Here is a 23,291-nt window from a genome sequence, read left to right as displayed (position 1 = left end):
CTTGAACTCACGAACCGTGAGTCGTGACCTGAGCTGAAGTCAGACGCTTAACTGACTGAGCCACCCAGGCGCCCCGTAAGTCTCTATTTTAAATACATTCTTCTTAAAAAAAATATTTGTGAGAAAGAGTGAGCAGGGGAGGGGCAGAGAGAGAGGGAGAGAAGGAATCCATGCTGTCGGCTCAGAGCCTGATGTGTGGCTTGAAGTCACGAACTGTGAGATCGTGACCTGAACTGAAACCAAGAGTCGGATACTTAATTGACTGAGCCACCCAGGTGCCCCTTAAATACGTTCTGAATGGAGGAAGCAGCAGGAGGCATGACATTTTTGAGATCCTTTTATTTTTTAAAGGATTGTTTTAAAATTTTAAACTACAAAACAGATTCCATACATTCTGCCATAAATAAAAACAAACAATAAGGCAGGACTCTACATAAGCAAACTGAGAACAACTGTTTTCAGAAAATGTGATAAAATGCTTTACAATCATAAGCCATCCAGTTTTTAAAATAAAACTGTTGAAAACTCACAAGTCTTCAAGCGGCACATACAAGACACCCTTGAAGAGGGAACAAAATGTGGTTCTGCCATTTTGTGCTGTTCTCACATTTTTGAAAACCTAATTCTGCTTACAGCATAGGTCTGTTCTGTATTCTAAATTTCACACAGGTTGGTTTGTTTTTTCTCAAGAACCATATGATAGAGGCACCAATGACAATACAACTTTGTTTCCAAGGACCTTGTAACAAAGCATTGTCTCTTTTAAACATATGACTTAAGAGGCAAAAAGGGAATCCTGGATAAGTTTCCTTTCAGAGGCAGGACTGGAGCCGGCTTCACCGAATTCGCTTCTGCTGCCGCGCTCTGTAAATGTCATGAACAGGAGGGACGACAGCTCCCTTTTCTTCATCTTCGTCTGAATCCTCGTTGGGCCTTTTGACGGCCTTGGCGAGTACTGCGTTGCTTTCCACTGGGCCATTGCCCTCTACAGCCAGCTCCGGGGCGCCGCCGGTGATGATCCTCACAGCTTCCTCCACAGCTACGCAAACAAAACGGAAAGGACTGTTGGAGGAGCTTTCAGAGTCCGCTCCTGTGAAAGACTTTCCTGCTATTGGACACTTTACAGTTGATTTCATAGCCTACTATTAGCAGAGCAAGGGAGAGCAGTAGTGATACTACATAATTAAAGACCAAAGCTGCTCTTAAAATTACTTTCAAAAGCCAACTCGCAGTGCATGTTCACATGAATAGAAAAGACCCACTTTTTACTCAGTGACATTAGGATATGAACAAGCCTCTCTGTATCAAAGAGGGTTTGGATCGCTCTGAGGGTTCATTGTACTCCTGCAAGATGGCTAGCTGGATTGGGAAACCTCAGTGGCAAAGAATAACCATCTCCTGCCTGGGAGATCACGTGAGTTCGGCTCTAGGGTGGAGCTGTCGTCACTTACTATTTGGTATCTTGCATCTTCGGAAAATCTCCATCAGTTCATCCACTTGTACAAAAGGACCCTGTTGTGACACAAATTTTAATCCCCAATAATCTGACAAGTTAGAATTGTGCTACTTTACATTTCCCGTGAGACAAGAAAAGAAGCACACAGTTTTTATAACCCATAGAGCAAGCATCTATCAGGAAGACAATAAACAAACCTGGAAGCAGATGGGAGGAGGGAGAAGTTTCATTAAAACGACGGCTGCAGGTGGTACTGGGAATACGCCACCGGGGACCGGGTGTAAGCCTGGTGCTGTGAGAGAAGAAAGGGTGGGAATCAAATAGGATGTAAGAATTTCTATAAACAGCTGAAATAAATCCGTAAGAAGTAATTTATACATAAAGTTCTAGGTCTATGTTGTTTTGTTCTGGACATCTTAAATTGTTTTTAGTGCTTTACGTGTTTGACCAAACTAAAGTGGATGAGACAGAGCAGTCTCAACCCCATGGCCACTGGGAGGCAGAAAAGTTAACAAGTGACTTGAGTAAGACAACCCGGGGGCTGAGCTTGAGTCAGTTTTTGTCAGAGACCATTTCTAAGCCTCATAAATCAGGTGTTCAGCAATCCTGTTTAAAGTCCATTACTCAACAACATAATCATAAGGGCCTTGTTCCCACACAGGATCTAGAGGGGCTACTACCCATCAGTAAGTATAAATGATACCAAATAGCATCACGCAGTAAGTTTCCAGTTGTACAGGTAACTTGTATGTAGCAGCATTTCTGAAGACTGTCTAATGTCACTGCCAAAATGGGTTACTAGAATCTGGATCATTGAGGGTTTTTTTGTTGTTGTTGTTGTTGTTTTTAAAGACATTCTTAACTCTTCTTCAAAGATTGCAGCCAAGTCACTTGTCATGGTCACCCTGAGTCTAATAATTAACCTACAATGGAAAGGTCACATCACTCCCCCACCCCCACCTCTGGATTTAAATCAACAAACAGAGGTCTCAGTACTGGATCTAAAGTCATGGCTTACGTGCTAAATGTCGTGGCTGAAATGGAATCATCTGCTGAGTGTCTGGTTTAGGGTATTCTGGTTTTCTATCCACTTCATCTTTCAGAACAGGCACTATAGAAGGAGCTACAACTGGGTCTGGAATTATAGCTGCTAGCTTAGCCCGGGAGACATCCTGAAAATGCAGAACAGAAGAATCCTAAACCTGAAAAAGGGACTTAGAGTATAATTGTGCAGTTCTACAGTCTTGAGGATACACTGTGAATCACTGGGTTAAAACCACAGAAAGAGAACCAAGAGGGATAAGAATCTGATGGTAAAGACGGTTAAATACTCAATAAGGAATGCTACGCAGGTGTTTCATAACCTTCCCCTAACCCTGGGTAAGAAATCATTAGACTCCATGTTACCAGGTAGGACATTTGTGGGCTAGATACAAGATTTTCTGGGTAGATACTTAAGACTGGGCCAGGTAGAGAGTGGGGTAATTTACAATTTTAGGTATTTTTCTGACTCTTCCCTTCTACTAGAATTCAACAGTATGAATTTAAGTGAAGCTGGGTTAAGTGAAGTCCTGCTTTATGAAAGCTAAAACAGTCACTTAGTTATAAGGTTTTGTTAGCAAAATAAAAGATTATCCCCAACCTATTGTTACAGGGGAGAAGAAATATATATGGAGCAGCCACTATTTGTCCAGATGGTTTTAGCCATTTATTCCCTCTTTGATGAGCCCAATAGTAGCCTCTCCATTTTCTAGAAGGGACTGAAGCTCAAAGAGGGTCTGATATTTTCAAGGCCCTATAGCTAAAAAGTAGAGTGAGGATTGGGGGCACAGGCCTCTGACCTCAAACCCATCCACCATCCTCTTTTATAGTTTATCAGCAATGCCCCACCAGGGCTGAGAACAATTCTCTAAGATGGATGAAAAGGAGCAGTGTGGCCACCTAGCAGTGGAGGCCCCGTCCCCGAGGAGTTCCTCTGCTACAGGCACTGGCATCAGCCTGCCTGACCACAACCAGAAGAGCCCCTTTTGCCACCCTCAACAGGTAGAAGAGCATTTTGCTTTCTCAGCCTTTGTTCAAATGCAGTTGGTGGCAGATCTAAATGAGTAGGCCCACTGGGAATTGCTTTTTTTCTCTTCCCTTCTCCCATTATATATACACTCTAGTACATTTAATCTTTCTCCCCAAAAATGAAAGAGTAGAAATAGAAATATGAGATGGAGAATTCATATTTAAGAAGTAGTTCTACTTGGAAAGAGTAAGGTCTATTTTCCTTCATTTCCATTTTCATCTTGGTAAAGTTGAAATGATCTTTGCTAATAACTTCACATAGCGGGGTCTTAAAAGGTCTTTTGCTTTTCATTGAGAAGTACTTAAACTAGAAGTAGAACTCAATCATTCCTGAGCAGTAACCCCTAGTTACAGAATAGGGATCTGGGACTGGCACAGAACTGGGGTTTCCATTAATAAAAAGGTCTGAAGTTCAAGTATGGGTAATTTTTCTCAAACATTTAAATCTGGTTCACACACCAGACCAGCAAGACCTGGTGAGGAAATGGAGAATGATAGGAACATCTTAATGTTGGTTGGCATAAAGGGACCAACCTAAGATTCTGTGGATATAGCTTCCCTTTGGGTTTCCATCTTGGTCTTTGTTTTCATGACACAGGGGGGGAAAAAAATCAAGAAATGATAGAATAATATTTTTCTCAGCCAGGGCTATTATTGACGGAGCTGTATAAACCTTAATATCTTTCCCCCTGACCTGAACAGGTTCAGGGCCAGATTTCTTATGACTCAGATGTCTATGAAGAGTTCCATTCCTAGATAAACTAATTTCCTGAAGAGCCCCCCTGAAGTACTGTTTTGAGATACAAATCTCTGAAGGAACTGTACCGATTTATAAACAAGTAGTGAGGGTTCTTCATTATACCCACAGGAACTACATTTGGTTTAAGAGCTATCAAAACACGTTCATCGTTTTAAGTATTAGAAATTTTCTTCCTTCCACAATACCTCCATCTGCCCACCGGACAGAAGATACAGGGTGTTGACAATGTCATGGGAAGGATGTAAGCATTTGTTAAATCTCATTCTTTTGAATGAGTGTTTCAAAATCAAGAAAAATCCCTGAACTTTTTTCCTGTTTTCTGGAAAACTATTCTGAAACTAATTTCTATTTCAGAATTTGCTTTAGAGGTATGTGTATCCATGAGCTATTCTAAAACATGGGAAAAGTAGGGACACGACACACATCTTGATCCTAAGTACATACCTTATAACCAAGCGCTTTTAGTTCACTTGCAGAGCAAGGATATAAATCCATGAACTTGTATCTGTCCACCAGCAAAGCTGTTTCTTTGCCTTCATACTCTTCTTTGAATGCTGTAAACCGTCTCTTCTCCACTTTCAGTATACTAGCTAGATCACCGATATTGCTTTCGAAAGCTAGAAATCGGGCCCAGATTTCTCTGTAATAAGTATAATCAGCACTTCATTATTCTGGGTTTGGAACAGGGAGCCCATTTACAAAAAAAGCCTTAAGGTCCCGCCTTCCCTTTTAATTACAAAAAGCTCTTATTAAACTATAGGGCAGTATAACAAATACCTATATATCATCATTAAGATTTAATTGTTAATATTTTGCAGTACTTAATCTTACTTTTGATGAAGTATTTGAAAGTGAATTATAGACATCATAACACTTCGCCCTGCACAGTAGTATATATATAAGCCCTTTTTTGAGTTTTTGCTTATTTAGCACATTTTCCTATCCCCTGTGGTAAGAGCACATTTGCCTTAAAGAAGGTAAACTTTAGCAGGGAGAGCTGAAAAAGGAACATACACAGATTTCCAATTTCTCCTGAATAATGTGGCTTTTTGTTTAGTGGCATGAATTATTCTGTAGAATACATTCTTCACTCAATGTATGAATAAAAATATATTCTAAAATCTAATATTGCTGTTTTTTCTTAACAGATTATTTGGGACGTATTTTTACCTCAGCACTGTTATAACAGCCAAAATTAATTCTGAGACTCTACTTAACTGTCACTAAGCACCTTTGTGCTAAGGTAACATACTGAATGCCTACTACATACCAGGAATAGGGCTATCACGAAAAGTCCACAGTGGTAGACATTATTGTTACTCAATGACATAAGGTTTGGAAAGGTCATGAAATCTGCCCAAGGTGTAATCAAAGGGCTGAGCTGGAATTTGAACCCAAGACTCCAAAGCCTTATTTATACTGTAGCTCTACACCATGTTCCTCTGGTAAAACTGATGATGGAGTCAAAAGCATAAACCAGGGATGTAATATGTCTGGTGTAACTTTTAATATGTAAGAGTCACTGCTCTCGAGTAACATAAAACTTTCAGAACTTTATTTGTTCATGTTAATTTCTAGAGGCATAGTCAAGTAGGAAGATACATTAAAATAATAAATTGCTAACACATCTCTTAAATATGTAATCAGTAGGCAAACACTTTTTAAAAATCTTAAAAAAGAGGGTGTCTGGGTAGCTCAGTTAAGTGTCTGACTCTTGATTTCAGCTCGGGTCATGATCTCATGTTTTGTGAGATCAAGTCCCGAGTCGGGCTCTGTACTGATAGTGTGGAGTATGCTTGGGATTCTCTCTCTTCCCCTCCCACTCTCGCACTCGATCAAAAATACTTAAAAATCTTAAACAGGTATGAAAATATTACAGGCAGGCATTTGTAAAGTAAGCTTCAAGGGAAAAGGGAAACATCTCCTGAAATTATACTCAAGAAATGTTCATCCACAGATCACAAATTCAAGTATTAAAGCTGCCATTAGAACCCAACCAAGTTTTCCCAACAGCTTACCCAGACTTCTCTGGAGGAAGGCTTCCAGATGTTAAAACGCGTTCAAACAAAACTCGTGTATTATTGTCCTCTAGGATATTAAAAAAGATATTAAATATTAAAATTGTTTTATAATCAACAGTGTATTTGCACATGCATGATCTCCTATAATTCTCATAAAAGTCCTATGCAGAAAGGTAACCATTACCCCAATGTTTATAGATGGGTTAACCTGGGGTTCAAAAGGATTGAGTTGATCTGGCTCACTATTACTGAATAACAGCTGTAACTGGAAGCCAGGTCTTTTTACCTGTAGTTCACCCCTCCTTCTGTATATACTGCAGTTATAATGTCTAATGATTTATAACAGTATGATATCTAAATGAGGTATCCCACTGGCCTTTTAAAAATAACAAAAATTAGGGGTGCCTGGGTGGCTCAGTCAGTTAAGCATCAGGCTCTTGGTTTTGGCTCAGGTCATCATCCCACAGTTGTAGGGTTGAGACCCATGTCAGGCTCTGAGCTGACAGCATGGAGACTGCTTGGGATTCTCTCTCTCTCTGCCCCTCCTCCACTCATGCTCACGTGCTCTCGCTCACTCTAAGTAAATAAACTTAAAAACAATTTTTTTAAATAAAAATAACTTACGTATGTGCTGACATTGTGTCAGACTACTGATATTTTTTAAGTACGTGGACTGTGATGGGTGGCACGCTCAAATTTATATACTGGTGATTTTCTTATTTTGCAGTACCAGGACTGCTCTCTACATAACTACTTTAAATTCTTATATAGGTACAATTAAAACTGAAGTCTTGGGAGGTCCTCTGTAGCTGGAAGCAGGAAAATAACACTTCTTGTTAAGGGATATATTAAAATTTAAGAATTCAGGGGCACCTGGGTGGCTCAGTTGGTCAGGTCATGATCTCACAGTTTGTGGGTTCAAGCCCTGCGTCGGGCTCTGTGCTGACAGCTCAGAGCCTGGAGCCTGCTTTGGATTCTGTGTCTCCCTCCCTCTTTGCCTGCCCCTGCTCACGTGTTCTCTCAAAATAAACATTTAAAAAAAATTTTTTTAAGGAATTTTTTTAAAGAATTCAGTAAATTTACTAACAATGAATTTTATATTTAAAACAGGTGCACTTATGGTATATAAACTATACCTCAATAAAGTTGTTTGAAAAAAATCCAGCAGTGTTAGTTTTTATTGACTCTAGGTAGTTATTCAGTTTTTACTACATGACCATATGCAAACTAAAACCAAGAGATTAAAATATTTTATTCTTTTCACTTTAATCCAAGCTTTGCTCCAGACACTTTCTACCATTCCACATAAGTTTCCCACTGCTTTTCATGCTGTGTTCTCTACCGGCAAGAATGCATTTTCCTACATCTTTTCCTGGCTAACTATGTTCATCCTTTAAGACCCATCTCATGTTGCCTCTAGAATGCCACTGTCCAACAGAAATACAATGCAAGCTAACATAAGTATTTTAAATTTTCTGCTAGCCCCATTTAAAAGAGTAAAAACAGGTGAAATTAATTTTAATATATTTTACTTAACCCAATATATCTAAATTATTTTAGCATGTAATTAATATGAAAAATTAAGATATTTTACTTTTTTTTTTCTTTTTTTGGTATTGAGTCTTTGAAATCTGGTATGTATTTTATTTTATTTATTTATTTATTTATTTATTTTAACGTTTTATTTATTTTTGAGACCGGGAGAGACAGAGGATGAACAGGGGAGGGTCAGAGAGAGGGAGACACAGAATCTGAAACAGGCTCCAGGCTCTGAGCGGTCAGCACAGAGCCCGACACGGGGCTCGAACTCACGGACCGAGAGATCATGACCTGAGCTGAAGTCGGCCGCTTAACCGACTGAGCCACCCAGGCACCGCTGGTATGTATTTTACACTCACACCACATCTCATTTTGGCCTAGCCACATTCCTTTTTTTTTTTTTTTTTTTTAATGAAATGTTTTATTTATTTATTTATTAATTATGTTTGAGACAGAGTCAGAGTGTGAGCAGAGGAAGAACAGAGAGGGAGGGAGACACAGAATCTGAAACAGGCTCCAGGCTCTGAGCTGTCAGCACAGAGCCCCATGAGGGGCTTGAGCTCACAAAATGCGAGATCATGACCTGAGCTGAAGTCCGGCACTGACCCGACTGAGCCACCCACATGCCCCTGGCCTTAGCCATATTTCGAGTGCTCAATAATCAGTAGTCTAGTGGCTGCTATAACTGCACAGCACAGCTTCAGAACTTAAATTGTACTTTCTTCTCTGTGCTTCCAAAGTGCTGTACTTCATTCAGGGCTCTATTATAGCAGAACATTTTTTTTATGATTTTGCCACTATCATCATAACTAGTTCACATTTACAGTATACACACCACATTCCATGTAGAGGTCAACCACATGCAAAAACCCATTTAATCCCCATTTAATCCTCTCAACAATCCTACAAGAGGCATTCTTATTATGACTGGTCTGCAGATGAGAAATTGGAAAACAGATTTACACCTAACCCAAGAACTAATGCTACAATTAAACACCAGACATTGATATAGTTATGTTTACACATTGGATTCCCTCATGAGAATGCTCTGATAGGAATAGAGTCCTAGTCACCTTTGTATTCCTGGACTCTAGTAACCAGAAGGTCCTGAAGGTACTGAATAGATGATGAATAGATAGATGGATGGATGGACGGATGGATGAACAAATGAATGAACTATGTAAAACACTGATGTTGGAAGACAATGCTTATATCATATATCGGCATTAAAAATTTTTTTTAATGTTTGTTTATTTTTGAGAGGGAGACAGAGTGCAAGTACGGGAAGGATAAAGAGAGGGGGAGACACAGGATCTGAGGCAGGCTCCAGACTCTGAGCTGTCAGCACAGCTCGAACTCACGAGAGCGGTGAGATAATGACCTGAGCCAAAGTTGGATGCTTAACGAACTGAGCCACCTAGGCGCCCGGCATCCACATTTTTAGAATAACATATATATACTAGTAGTTATTCTATTTTTTTAAGTTATATTTATTTTGAGATAGAGGGTGTGCCCAAATTGGGAAGGGGCAGAGACAGAGGGAGAGAGAATCCCAAGTAGGCTCTGTTCTGTCAGCATAGAGCCAGGGCAGGGCTTGAACTCACTAATGGTTGAGATCATGACCTGAGCTGAAATCAAGAATTGGATGCTTAACTGAGCTACCCAGGTGCCCCTACTAGTAGGTATTCTAAAAAAATCAAAATAGTTTGCAATTGGTGAGGAACATTAATTCTATATGAGAAAATTAATTTTTAATTAAATGCTCCATGTCTCATTTTCTGGAGTTCAGTCCTTTTCCAGAGTGTAGAATCACTAAGCTAAAATATAAAATCATTCTTAAGTTTTATTCCTCTCTACTTATATAAAGAATGTTATCTCATTCAAAGCATTGATATATACCTGTGATATCTAACTCATTTACATGACTCATAATTGTATATTTCTTTATTAAACCAATTTCTATACCAGATCACTGCTGGCCAAGAAATTACATATCCTGGACTGTGGGTAACTAGACCAAATGAGACATCTACATGTACCTGAATCCCCTAGCTCAGTGCCTGGTAAAAGGTCGATCTCAGTAAAGGATGGCTATTATTATTAATACAACGGGACAGGGAAATAAAGATGGGAATAAACCTAATGTTTCTTTTTGAAATCTCTTCCCCAGTAAGCTGTAAGCAGTTCACTTTACTACTTTGTCATTTTTGAGTTTTGGTGGCTAGAGATTTGTTTTGTATTCCTCCACCCGCACCCAGGAAACAAGAGATGATTTGCCCAGAGTCGTTGGAGATGACCGTAAATAACTGTGTCTCCCAAGTCTGAATTTGAGGCTTTATCCTATTACTGATGTGACTTCACTGATGACGTATTAAAGATCATTCTGTAGAGTCAAATTACTCAAATACAAATTCACGGTTGGTAGGCAACAGATATTTCTTGAGTGCTTATTAAGTGCCTGGTTCTGGTGTGATGACAGAATTGTAATACATTTGAGAAAGAAAGAAACCCATTTTCAGAGAATGATATTGATGGTTTAATATTACATAGCCAGGGGTGCCCCCGCATGGCTCAGTCGGTTAAGCATCAGACTCTTGATTTTGGCTCAGGTCATGATGTCGCGGGTTTGTGCAATCAAGCCCCGTGTCGGACTCTGCACTGGTAGTGTGGAGCCTGCTTGAGATTCTCATTCTCCCTCTCTCTCTCCCTTTCTCTCTCTCTCTCTCTCTCCCCCTCTCTGCCCCTCCCCCACTCACACTCATGCTCTCTCAAAATAAATAAATAAATTTTAAAAATTACATAACCATTATAGATCTAGAATTGACTTACCATTGAGGTGAGAAAGATAGTCAATATAGGCCAACACATATTCTGGAATGTCTCCATATTTCTTTAGACCCAGTTCAAAAATTTTAAAGGCAACAGATTTGTCCTAGAAGTAGAGAGGAATGTACTGATTTCCATAAAATGTCAGAAAAGATACTCAAAAGAATATTAAAACTACAACACCTAAACAAGTTACATTAAATATTAAAGTGGAAACTAAAATCATATTAAGTAAAAATTGCTGAGCTAAAAAAAACCAAGGGGCTTAAATAAGGTATAAATAAGCAGGCAGTGGGGATTTGGATGATGTTTCATATAATTTTACACAGATACACTTGGACTTCCTTTATGATATGGAGCAATTAAAACTTAATGACAGGGGGTGCCTGGGTGGTTCAGCTGGTTAAATGTCTGATGTTTGGTCTTGGCTCAGGTCTTGATCTCATGGTTGTGAGTTCAAGCCCCATGGTGGGCTCCACACTGGGCGTGAAGCCTACTTAAAAAACAAGAAACAAAAACAAAATAACAGAAGGGGCTGGCTCAGTCAAAAGACCATGTGACTTTTGATCTTGGTTGTGAGTTCAAGCCCCATGTTGGGTGTAGAGATTACTTAAAAATATCTTAAAACAAAAAACAAAAAACAAAAAACCTTAATGACAGAAACCAGGACTATCTTTCTTTTAATTAATGTATCTCAGTTGAAGGAAATATTTTACCTTTATATTTCAGCACTTACCTTACTACAGTAATACTCCATGAGTGCTGCAGTAACATAGACATGGTGGCGGGTTCTGGTATCTTCTCTTGCTTTTTTAAATATCATTCTTCCAGATTTGATACCTTCTGCTCTTCTCGCAAATTTCATATATTGGATATATACCTATGGAAAAACATAAAATGTTTATTTATTTTTGAGAGAGAGAGGGGAGAGAGTGTGAGTTGGGGCAGGGAGGCAGAGAGAGAGGGAAACACAGAATCTGAAGCAGGCCCCAGGCTCCGAGCTGTTGGCACAGAACCCGACATGGGGCTTAAACTCATAAGCTGCAAGATCATGACCTGAGCTGAAGTCAGACACTTAACCGACTGAGCCACCCAGACGCCCCAAAAGCATTTCTTTTCTACAGATTAGCCTAATGTGATCCCTGTAGCATCCAATACAGTCTCACTTTATTCCTATACTAGTATGTTTCCTATCTAAGAAAGCAATCTTGAATACCCAAGACAACAGAAAGTAAGCTTATAGATAGTGCTCTACTTAAATCCACAAGCAAAGTTTTTCTGGTATTAAAGATGTGTACAAATAAATTTTTAAAAACTGATACATAATTCACATACCACAAAATTCACCCTTTAAAGTGTACAATTCAAGGTCTCTACTATATGCATGAGGTTGTACAATGAAAACTACTGCCTAAATCCAGAATATGCAAATTAAATTTTAAGGAGGAAATAAAAGTGAAACTACTAGAACACACTTCATTAATAAATTCCAACACCTAAAAAGGTTTGATCTAATACAAGCATGTTTAATAATATATGTTTAACTTTATACTTTCCTGGTTTATTGCTTTAAAAGCCCACTACTCTATTTTTCCAAAGACCATATAATGTAACTTTACTGATAAACTGTTAATGAGTCATTTTATACTCAGCACCACAGAGTGCTCAACACATGATAAGTATGTCATATTTGTTCAGTGAACAAATGTTTCTGGAATATGAGTAGGGTCCTGATTTGCCCAGTTTTGATGATGTTAAACTGTGTTACCCAGTTTTGACAGGTGGATACATGAATGGATGAACGAACTAGGAGTTCCTTGAGGAAAGAGATTTCCTCCAGTTTGTTGTTATAGTTCTGGAATCTAGCACGGTACACAGCACAGAGCAGTTTGCTAAATGAATTTTAAAATGATGAATAAATGCAAGCAAGTACAACAGTGGAATCCCAATACAAACAAAAAAGCAGTGTAGATTTCACTTGAGGCAGAGGGTCTCTAGGGCCGCATACATTGGCCTGTCCCCTTCTCCTCCCGATGAAAAAGCTTCATTGCACTTCTATAGAAACTCAGGACTTTGAAAATCACTATTATACAGCAGAATTCAGGATAAAGTGAGTTGCAGTCCAATTCTTTTCCAGAATATTGGTTTCTCTTGCTTCCATTTATTTAAAAAGATTTATTTATTAGGCAACAATTATGTGCCATAAATGGCTTTAAACTGTGATCATGAGGAATCCCCACTGTTTCATTCTGCTTCATTCAAAACAAAGCAAAACAAAACAAAACAAAAAAACAACTAAGAGAACAGATCAGACTACGAAGGGGGTCACATCATGGAATTTTTGCAAGGTGACTGAAGTGTTTTGTATAATTGTGACAGTGGTCCCATGACTCAACGTTATTGGTCAAGATTCACAGAACTATATCCAAAAAAACCAGTGAATTGTAATATGTGTAAATTAAAAATTTGTTAAAGCTGACAGCAAAGGTGTTAAAGACACTTATGATGTTACTCACCAAGGTGGGGTCAATATCCTCAATTGCCAAAAGTCTGTTATATATACTGTGAACTTTCTCATACTTCATGCGACTCTAAGGTGGTAGAGAAGAAGTGGATATAAATATATATTCATAAACAAGCAGGATTTGAGCTCTGAGGAATCCAGAGGCTGTACCCCACAATGGCACCTGCTTTGAGCATAAATATATAATGAGCTGAGGACTAATACCTGTTCATTTTGCATCATCTCTACTAAAAGCAAGATGCCTGGCAAAGAAGCAGCCAGAAAAGTAATTCAGTCCTACAGTAAAAACTCCAATTATAAGAAAGTTCTAAATATTGTTACTGACCTCTTCATAATCTGCATATGCAAAATAAAGAAGCATATTCTTCTTTAATAAAGTGCTTATGGCTCTTTCATATATATTAGCAGCTTCATCACTAAATAATTTGGCATTATTCATATCCTAGGAGAGAAAAAAAAGAAAGCTCACTCTTCAATAATTTTAATACAGTTGAAAGAGAATGAATATACACACTCATATATATACACATACGGACACATATGCATGTCTGGATTCTAAAAAAAATTCCAAAGACTTCTTCTGTATATTACTTAACATACAGAAGAAACCATCGTTTTAATGCCTTAAGAAACAGCCCCTATAATTTTGACTAAGTACTCTGAGTGTCACTAAGCTTCATACTAACAGAAGATTAAAATTTTCAACACCTATACTTCATTACCAAAAATCAGTGTTATATTTTTAGCAAATTATTGCTATATTAAAACCATGAAAAGGCCAAAACGGGGACGAGGAATACTTACCCCCTTTTCTGCAAGCAGTTTACTTGACTGTTCAAGATACTGGGCAGCTTCATACCAAATATCAGGGTGATGGCCCAGTACAAGCAGGCACTGTTCATAAGCAAACATAACTAGGGAAGACATTCATAACATTCAATGGAAATAAATATTATTTATGAAACTATCAATACAAGCATCACAACTAACTTAGTAGGCTAAAACAGGTCCCTCGATAATGAATGATAATTAGAAATACAAGCTTTAGTGATTTCAAGCACCATTATCCACCCAAGCCCCATCTATCCATCCATTGTTTTTTAAAGTTTATTTATTTGTGTGTGAGAGAGTGTGCACAGGTGTGCAAGCAGAAGAGGGGCAGAGAGAGAGAGAGGGAGAGAGAATCCTAGGGCAGGCTCTGCATAGTCAATGCACAGCCTCATGTGGGGCTCGATCTCAAGAACCATGAGATCAGGACCTGAGCTGAAATCAAGAGTTGGATGCTTAACTGAGCCACCCAGGTGCCCCCATCCATAATTTTTAAATTAGTATTTACCCAGCACAAACTATATGCTAGGGAATGTGAGAGACACTGTGAACATATCAGTGACTAACACTTCCTATACTCAAGAAGTCTACAGTGTGTTCGGAAGACTGATAGTACGAAAGCAATTATAAAAATTAGTAGCTATTATGATGAGGAAAATACAGTGTACTCTTGAACTCACAGCAGTCAGACTTAACATCGTTTAGGGACTCAAGAAAAGCTTCACTAAGGAACTGACATCTAAAGCAAAATCTGAAGAAGGGACTGATCAGATCAGATCAGAAGAAGAATCTGGTCAGATGAGAGAGTAAGTGAAGTGCAGGAAGAACCAGGAAAATGGTATAGGCAAAGGAAACTACCTACAAAGGCTTATAGGTAAGAGCAAGGCCAGACTGAGAAAAATTCTAGTTCTGGCAGCAGCAGATTTGTTTCTATCAGACTTTCCCGAAAATAAAAATCATAAACCAAAAAATACAAAAAACAACTATCTAAAGGTGCAGGAGAATGACCAAAAGAAACCAGTGGCCAAAACAGAAACCAGAGAAGATTGAGCCCTTAAAAAATCAGAACCACACTGGCCAAGATCCACATTTAATATGGCTTTTCCCCTCAGCGGCAATCCCTGTGTGTACAGTTCTGGGATAGCTAGATCTCAAGTCAAATACTGAAGTCTTACTAGCTAGAAGTAGTTAACATGGCATTCTGGACTACGAGAGCTGCTAGAAAATTAAGTGGGGAAATTCCCCAAAGGAGAGAGCCACAGAGGGTGGAGTCTGAAAATCAGCAGAAATGCCCTTAAATCTTTAGCAGGCCTCTGAAATATACATACACAGAGAAGAATACAAACAGCTCCAGTGAAAAGCAAAGCTGGAAGACTGAAAGAGCGGAATAGGTTTCTCAGCAGCTACCCACTGTCACGGAGACCAAGTTTAGAATTTGAGTCCCATCAAGTTAGAGGGTCTGGGTAAACACCTTGAACTTTCCATTCTTTTTTAGGAGTAAAAACTTGGTCCCAGGACTAAGAGATTTACCCTGAGATTAAGGGCAAAACTAAAACAGATCCATTCTAACAAGGTCCAGGTAATCTGACAGTAACTTAACTCCCTGCTAAAATAAAACTCAACATTTTTCAAAGGCAGATGGCAGGATCCAGTCTTTATAATGTATCGTTTGTATATCTGTACAATGTCCAAAAGAAAAAAATTAACTGTCTAGACTATGACAAAACAGGAAAATGTGACCCGCAGTCAAGAGAAAAAGAAACCAACTCCCTGATAGTGCAGACATCTACAATTAGTAGATGAGGACTTTGGAACTGTTATAAATATGTTTAAGGACATAAAGAAGAAGATGGTAATGGACATGGAGGAATCTCAACAGAGAAATGGAAACTATAAAAAAGGAACTATAAAAATACAGGGGCACCTGGGTGGCTCAGGTGGTTAAGCGCTGGACTCAATTTCGGCTCAGGTCATGATCTCACCATTCATGAAATCGAGCCCCACAACAGGCTCCGCACTGACAGCTCTCCCTCTCTCTCTACCCCACCCCCACTTGCACTCACTCTCTCTCAAAATAAATAAATATACATTTTTAAAAAATACAAATATTTCTAAAACAGAAATTTATGGAACTAAAAAGTATAATATCTGAAACAAATAATTGACTGGATGGGTTTAGCAGTAGATTGGATATGATAAAGGTAGATAAAGGTAGAACATGAAGATAGATCTATAGAACTCATTGAATCTGAAGAACGTAAGAGAAAAAAAAGACTGGAGGTAACAAATAGCCTGTGGAATATCAAGTTACCTCTTTTTGTGATAAGCGTCTGATCTTCCGTACGAAGAGGGTTGCTCTTTTCCCACTGTATGTATTTCTTCCACATATCCACCTGCTGGGCTTCTTGGGGAGTATTCTGAGGAGGCACTGAGGGAGCATTACGGTCCAAACCTTTCATTACTGTCTCATATTCCTAGACAACAAGCATTTATAATTCTGTGGTGAGCCTAGGAACAACTCAGATATACGGAATTGAATTGATCAGTTTAGAATACTTTGTTCAAAATGCCTATTTTTCCCAAATACCACTTTGTTAATATACTCTAAAAACTAAGAGCAGGGAGAAAGATAACAGAGGAATACTTACCCGTGAACAAGTTCCCAGGCCTGAGTGAACAGAACACCCCTGGGCCCTCTCTGCAGGTGATCTAGGAGGTCACTCTCCAGGACAGAGGAGTTGACAGATCAACATGACTGATGATCTGGTGGCATCATTACTGCCATCTTTGGAGACACTGTCTGTCTTTTAAAATTTCAATAGTTGGTATTACTAGGCTATCTTCCCTAACTTCTAACAGTGTCAATGAATGGAAAGGTATGCCCACAAGATAAAAATCTGTCCCTGAGACCTGTGAGACCACAAAGTAGTACAGTATTCAAATATGTATGAGCAGATAGGAGGGAAGCATAAGAACTGTTTCATCAACTGTAGATAGAACCTTGTCTGTATATCCCGCTCATGTATTTTAATTTTTTTTAATGTTTATTTATTTTTGAGAGAGAGAGAGAGAGAGAGAGAGAGAGAGTGAATGGGGCAGGGGCAGAGAAAGACAGGGAGACACAGATCTGAAGCAGGCTCCAGGCTCTGAGCTGTCAGCACAGAGCCCAACACGGGGTTCAAACCCATGAATCGTGAGATCATGATGAGCTAAAGTCAAACACTTAACCACATGAGCCACCCAGGTGCCCCGTTTATGTATTTTATTTATTTATTTATTTTTTTTTTTTTTAATTTTTTTTTTTCAACGTTTATTTATTTTTGGGACAGAGAGAGACAGAGAATGAACGGGGGAGGGACAGAGAGAGAGGGAGACACAGAATCGGAAACAGGCTTCAGGCTCTGGGCTGATGGCTCAGAGCCATCAGCCCAGAGCCTGACGCGGGGCTTGAACTCACGGACCGTGAGATCGTGACCTGGCTGAAGTCGGACGCTTAACCAACTGCGCCACCCAGGCGCCCCCTGTTTATGTATTTTAAAAAAATTTTTCGGGGCGCCTGGGTGGCTCAGTCGGTTGAGCGACCGACTTCGGCTCAGGTCATGATCTCATGGTTTGTGAGTTCGAGCCCCGCGTTGGGCTCTGTGCTGACAGCTCAGAGTCTGGAGCCTGCTTCTGGTTCTGTGTCTCCCTCTCTCTGTCCCTCCCCTGCTCATGCTCTGTCTCTGTCTCAGAAATAAATAAATATTAAAAAAAAAATTTTTTTCCAGGGACACCTGGGTGACTCAGTTTGTTGAGTGTCCAACTCTTGATTTGAGCTCAAGTCATGATGCCAGGGTCATGGGATCAAGCCCCATGTCACGCTCTGTGCTCAGTGTGGAGCCTGCTTAAGATGTTCTCTCTCCCTCTCTCTCTCTCCCTCTCCCTCTGTCTCTCTCTGAAAAAAAAAAAAAAGAAAGAAAGAAAAAATTTTTTTCTAAACTTGATTTATTTTATTTTTGTCCTTTAATATGTATGTAAAGAGGTATTTCATTTCAAATATATCATCCATTCAGACAATGCAATTAACTGTCACTGGTTAAGATTGCTAATAATTGAAAATGTCAAGAGGAACATCAGACAGAGAAAGCTCTTGTGTAAACACCATACTCATCATTATAGTAAGTGCACTGTCGGAACCCCATACCTTTGCTACACGCCTAGCATTCATGTAATCTCGACTCCGATCTTCAATCATTTTTTTAGCTAAATGAATATTGATACCCTAGGAAAAAACAAAGGGAAATGTATATTATTTTAAAATTAAGTATATTTTAACATTAGCATAATACAGTTAATCTGTTCATTTACTAAGTCACTTTAAATTCTTTATTTTAAAGGACTTTGTTAATAAAATAAAGATTCAATCACATTACATGCTTCAGAGATCAAGGAGGATCTGCTTATGTCTGTTAGGAGCTGGCAGTAAGTCTCCATGTATCAGGAATTTCTAAAGATAAGGAATCATTTGGAAAGGGTCAATTATTTCATATAAGATTATACTAATAAAGAACTCTGTACAGATTCATCAGGGTGAATAGCCATCGCTTCACTTTAAAAGTCCTTTTTTAACTAGGTCTGCATAACTTTAAAAACAAATGCCAAAGTAGCATGGAGATATAAACATTATCTTTCACGCTTAGTAATTCTCAAAAAGTAGTCCAAGGAGTCCTGTTCCCTAAGACCCTTTCAGGGGTTTTCAGAGGCTACATGATGTTATTAATATCATAACACGTTGAATTTAGAAGCAGATATGAAAATCTTCCATTAACTTCTATTAAGTTAGGTAGAGATTCACAAAAATATAAAACAAGGCCACTCTCCTCACTAAATTTTTCTTGCTTTGAAAAAGACAGTTTGTTTTAATGCTATTTATGTTAAAATTTAAAATGTAAGGAATTTATTATTGTGAAATACAAATGAAATAATAAATATCTTGGAAATTTCTCAGTTTTAATCTCAATATGCTAAATACTAATAGATAAAAGCCACATTAAAATTAAAAGTTCTTTGTAATCTTCATCAATTCTTAAAATCCCAAGACCAAAAAATTTGACAATCACTGCTCATGCCTATGAGGGAACAGTTTCAATACCCTACACAGTTCTTCCCTATCACAATGGACATATCAGAAATTTTGTTTTAACAATAGAGCTTATTTGACATGTATGTTTACATATATAAGCCGATTAGCTCAGCTGGTTAAAAAATATGCCAGTGATGGGCACCTGGGTGGCTCAGATGGTTAAGCATCTGACATCGGCTCAGGTCGTATCTCACAGTTCAAGTCCAGTATCAGGTGAGTCCAGTATCAGGTGAGCTCAAGCCCCGCTTCGGGTGAGCAAGAGCCCCGCTCCTCTCTCTTTCTCCCTCTCTCTCTCTGCCCCTCGCTCACTTTTGCCTTCCCTCTCTCAAAAAAAAAAAAAAAAGCCACTGAGACAAAGATCTTGGACTGCAGCCTCCCTGCATGCCAACAATCACAGCACTATAACTACATGAAAGACAAGCAATGCAACTGATCATTACTCCTGGAAACAATTCTAATAAGGTCCCATTTAATAAGAGATGAATGGCAATGTGTATGCATGACCGTGTGGTTTAGCACTGAATACAAGTGGTTTTGTAAGAATTATAATTTCTCCCAGGGTATTCTCTAAAAAATAACTCAGTAGTATTAGGAGACTCTCAAAACCTTCCAAAAACATTAGGAATGGTTCTTTGATTACAATCAATATAAAAACAAACCTGTGTAGCGCTAATATCCAGGCACCTTATACTAATGAGGCCAGAATCCACAAATCCACAATGCATAAAAATTAAAAACAAAAAAACTAAAAATGGCTTAGCTATAATAATAAACTACTCTGGCCTAATTTACCTCTTCATACTTGTTATAGTCTCTCCAGAGTTGTTCAATATTGATCATTGGATTAACACAACCTCGTTGATAAACTCTTCGGACAGCTGTTATTCTCTGATTTTCTGCATAAGATCCAACAGCTTCCCTGGCATTGGATTAAAAAAATGCTATCAATTATATTACAGCTAAAGCCATTATTCACATGGGAAAAAAAAAAAACTATAAAAATACTTACACGCCTTTTAAGAAATTAATGTAATCCACCCAAATCTAAGAAATAAAATAAAATGTCAGTATCTTTCTTGATATTTTCAAATTTATTACGTGTATAGCATATATATGGAAAAAATTTAAGTCTACCTGATAAGACATAATTTCCATTCCAATTTTATCCAGTGCAAAGTCATATGCTTGAGCCATTTTTTCTCTGAAATAAATGTGACAGACATGTATTTAAATTATTTATTTTCTAAAAAGGTTTTATTATTATTTTAAGATTTTAGTTTTAAGTAATCTCTAATCCAATGTGAGGCTTGAACTCACAACCCAAGATCAAGAGTCATATGTTCTATTGACTGAACTAGCCAGGCACCCCAAAATACATGTTAATAAACATTCATTTATTATTAAAATATATCTACAAATAAAACATACGGGGCACCATATGTCAGGTCAGAGCCTGTTTTGGATCTTTTGTCTGCACCCCTCCCCCACTCTCTCTCAAAAATAAACATTAAATATATATATATATATGTATTTTTTTTTAAGACACAATCATAACTTCTGATCATAAGATGAAAACAGCATTTGAACTTTTTGTCTAAGCAAAAATGTAAAGACATCTTTGCAAATATCTTTCTTTTGTGTTTAGTTTGTCAATGTCTTTAATGTATATGCTTTATTTTTTTAACTACTGCTTGTGAGCTTATCAAAACTAAAGCCCATATTTCACTTATTGTTATATTCTTTAAATTGCCTAATCTTACATGTAGCAGATTCCAATTGGAAATATCTGATTCTCTGATTGAGGAGGTACACTGTGTCTGAAGATGTATTAGCTCTGAAGTAAAATATAGGAAGAAAGAACTTCCTCTTCAATATAAGATAATAAAAGATGAGGAACAGAAAATACAGAATTCTAGTTATAGAAATTCTAGTTTGACAACAAGCCTGCCAACAAAGTGACTGGGTGTTAACAAATGTACAATGTTTCAATATAGAAGAAGGGCTTGGGTGATTTGATTCTCCAGAATAAGACCGACACCAGTGGCTTTCTTTGAAGTGCTTTTCCCAAGGGTTACTGACTTCTCCGAGAACCCTGACTTTTTGAACTCTTAAGTCTCCCCTAAGTTAAGAGAAGGTGTGAGTTTATGTGGGGTTGACTGTGTGCCTGGAGACGACTTATTCTTAAGATCTTGTTTTAACTTACTTGTAACTTGGCAGTTTACCCTTAGTTTCTCGAACGTATGAAAGATAACACTTCCATAAATCAATGTGCAAAACCTTCATAAGGCATCTTTGAAATAGCTATAAATACAAGAAAATATTATCAGAATCTATGGTTAGATAAATTTCACATGTATGTGGGTGAAATGGAACATTAAAAAAACAAATTCAGCTATTTTCATTAATTTATTATCTTGTTACAGATAAATGGCAAATTTAACAAATCCCTCCTATTTTCAGTTTAGATAATCAAAATCATTCTCATGATTTTGGTCAGTAGAGTATAATTATTTTCTTTTCCAAAATTTTTATTGTGAACATTTTCAACCATACAAAAAACTCAAATAAGTATAATGAACTCTTATATAATCAATACCTAGATTCAACAATTGTTACCATTTTACTAGATTTGCCTATATATGGTAAGTCCTGAGTTAAACTTTAGCATAAAATTCAAAGTATGTTTATGAGAACTCACCTTTTCAACCTTGTCATAATTTTTAGCTTTTATCTGAAGAGAAAGAGAAAAATGTAGAATTAACATTATTGTTTTTAGAGTATTAAAACACCATGCCTGAGATTTTTGACTAATCTTGCAAATTCATCCTTATACTTTCCTACTAATTCTGCCTTACAAAAATAACAAATAGAATTTTGAGTGCAACATGGGTAATTATGCACTGTAAATGTGCCTTATGTAAGCTGATTCTACACAGATAGCTTTTCATCAACTATTTATGTTTAAATTTTATAAATTTCAAAGTGTGTAAGTCACAAGGTGAATACAGAAATATATACAAGACATACAGAGCTTTATGTATCCAATGAAGACAAACTTAAAGCTTTATTTTCCTTGAATAGCTAATTACTAGAACAATCTGAGTACAGTTGCAAAAAGATTTGCTAACTTCGACTACAATTAAATTTCAGTCACCCAGTCAACCTCCTATATCCTAGGCACTATGGTAGGAACTGTGGCTACCACAGTGAACAAAACAAGCATAGTCTGCCTGTGTCCTCATAGAATTCACAGTGTAATGGAAAAGTATGTCAAGATGAGGAAAATACAGGGTGCTCTGGGTGCATTTAGAAGAAGCCTAAAACTCCGACTTGAGTAGTTGCAGAAAATTTCCTGGAAAAAGTGAAGATGTTAAGGATGAGGTGTTAGGCTGGTAAAGGGAGGGAGGACTTATTCCAGGCAAGAGGAATAACACGTGCAAAGACCAAGGTTAAATATGATTAGATTTCCCTTTCTCTGAATATTTTCATTAGATGGTAGGTGGGATCAGTTGCTCAACTGTGATGTATCAACAAATCTTTTTCACCCAGATAGGTGGATAATTTGATTGGTTAGAGAAATCCTGTGGTCCTTTTCTCTCAGCAGTATGTATAAATTTTCTATTTTCTGCCTTATGGTGATGCCGATGAGAACTTTGATGACAAGCTCTTTTTCTTTTGCTGATAACTTGGCTTTCTCTCTGGAACTTGTAAGATTTCCCCTTGATCTTCAGAGTCCATAAATTTTGAGAGGATATGCCTAAGTCTTTCCACTTTGAGGCAGTTTAGTCAAGGCTCTGAAGTCAGAACTCTCGGATTTACACTGACTATCCACTTAACCTCTTTTTCCTTATCTGAAAAACAGTGATAATAATAGCTATTTTCTAAGGCTGTTGTAAGGACTCAAAGAGTTAATAAATGTGAAGCCGTTAGAACACTGCCTGGCAAAGTGAGCACATAGTAGGTGCCATTTATTATTCTATTAGCACAAATTCTGCGTGGAATTTAGCCTGTCCTTTGAAAAATAAAGGTATTTTTCAGCTCAAGAATTAAAAAAAAATTATTGCCTCTCTTCCATCTGTTCCTTTTCCTTTTAGAACTCTTATTATACATATTACATCTCCTTGTTCTATCCTCAAAATCTGTCA

General features: G+C 37.9%; 1 protein-coding gene across 1 annotated transcript in view; it reads right to left on the bottom strand.

Moving 5' to 3' along the window:
- Positions 1-322: 322 nt before the first annotated feature.
- The window catches only part of CSTF3 (cleavage stimulation factor subunit 3), a 72,461-nt gene continuing 49,492 nt past the window's right edge, over positions 323-23,291 (bottom strand). The window contains exons 4-21 of the mRNA XM_019456642.2: positions 21,845-21,877; positions 21,350-21,447; positions 20,281-20,347; positions 20,156-20,190; positions 19,939-20,065; positions 18,208-18,285; positions 16,336-16,498; positions 14,001-14,110; positions 13,522-13,638; positions 13,189-13,263; positions 11,409-11,552; positions 10,676-10,778; positions 6,305-6,374; positions 4,731-4,926; positions 2,475-2,628; positions 1,654-1,748; positions 1,452-1,512; positions 323-1,039 (exon numbers count right to left, since the gene is read on the bottom strand). Coding sequence (XP_019312187.1) covers positions 837-1,039; positions 1,452-1,512; positions 1,654-1,748; positions 2,475-2,628; positions 4,731-4,926; positions 6,305-6,374; positions 10,676-10,778; positions 11,409-11,552; positions 13,189-13,263; positions 13,522-13,638; positions 14,001-14,110; positions 16,336-16,498; positions 18,208-18,285; positions 19,939-20,065; positions 20,156-20,190; positions 20,281-20,347; positions 21,350-21,447; positions 21,845-21,877 — 1,929 coding nt within the window. The 3' untranslated portion in view covers positions 323-836. The remainder of the gene's footprint in view (positions 1,040-1,451; positions 1,513-1,653; positions 1,749-2,474; positions 2,629-4,730; positions 4,927-6,304; positions 6,375-10,675; positions 10,779-11,408; positions 11,553-13,188; positions 13,264-13,521; positions 13,639-14,000; positions 14,111-16,335; positions 16,499-18,207; positions 18,286-19,938; positions 20,066-20,155; positions 20,191-20,280; positions 20,348-21,349; positions 21,448-21,844; positions 21,878-23,291) is intronic.

Source organism: Panthera pardus, unplaced genomic scaffold (genome assembly GCF_024362965.1).
Source record: "Panthera pardus isolate Hobbes unplaced genomic scaffold, ASM2436296v1 HiC_scaffold_12, whole genome shotgun sequence".
In the NCBI taxonomy this organism is placed as follows: Eukaryota; Metazoa; Chordata; class Mammalia; order Carnivora; family Felidae; genus Panthera; species Panthera pardus.
The sequence above is the reverse complement of the archived record's forward strand: the minus strand, read 5'-3'. Positions and strand labels throughout refer to the sequence as shown.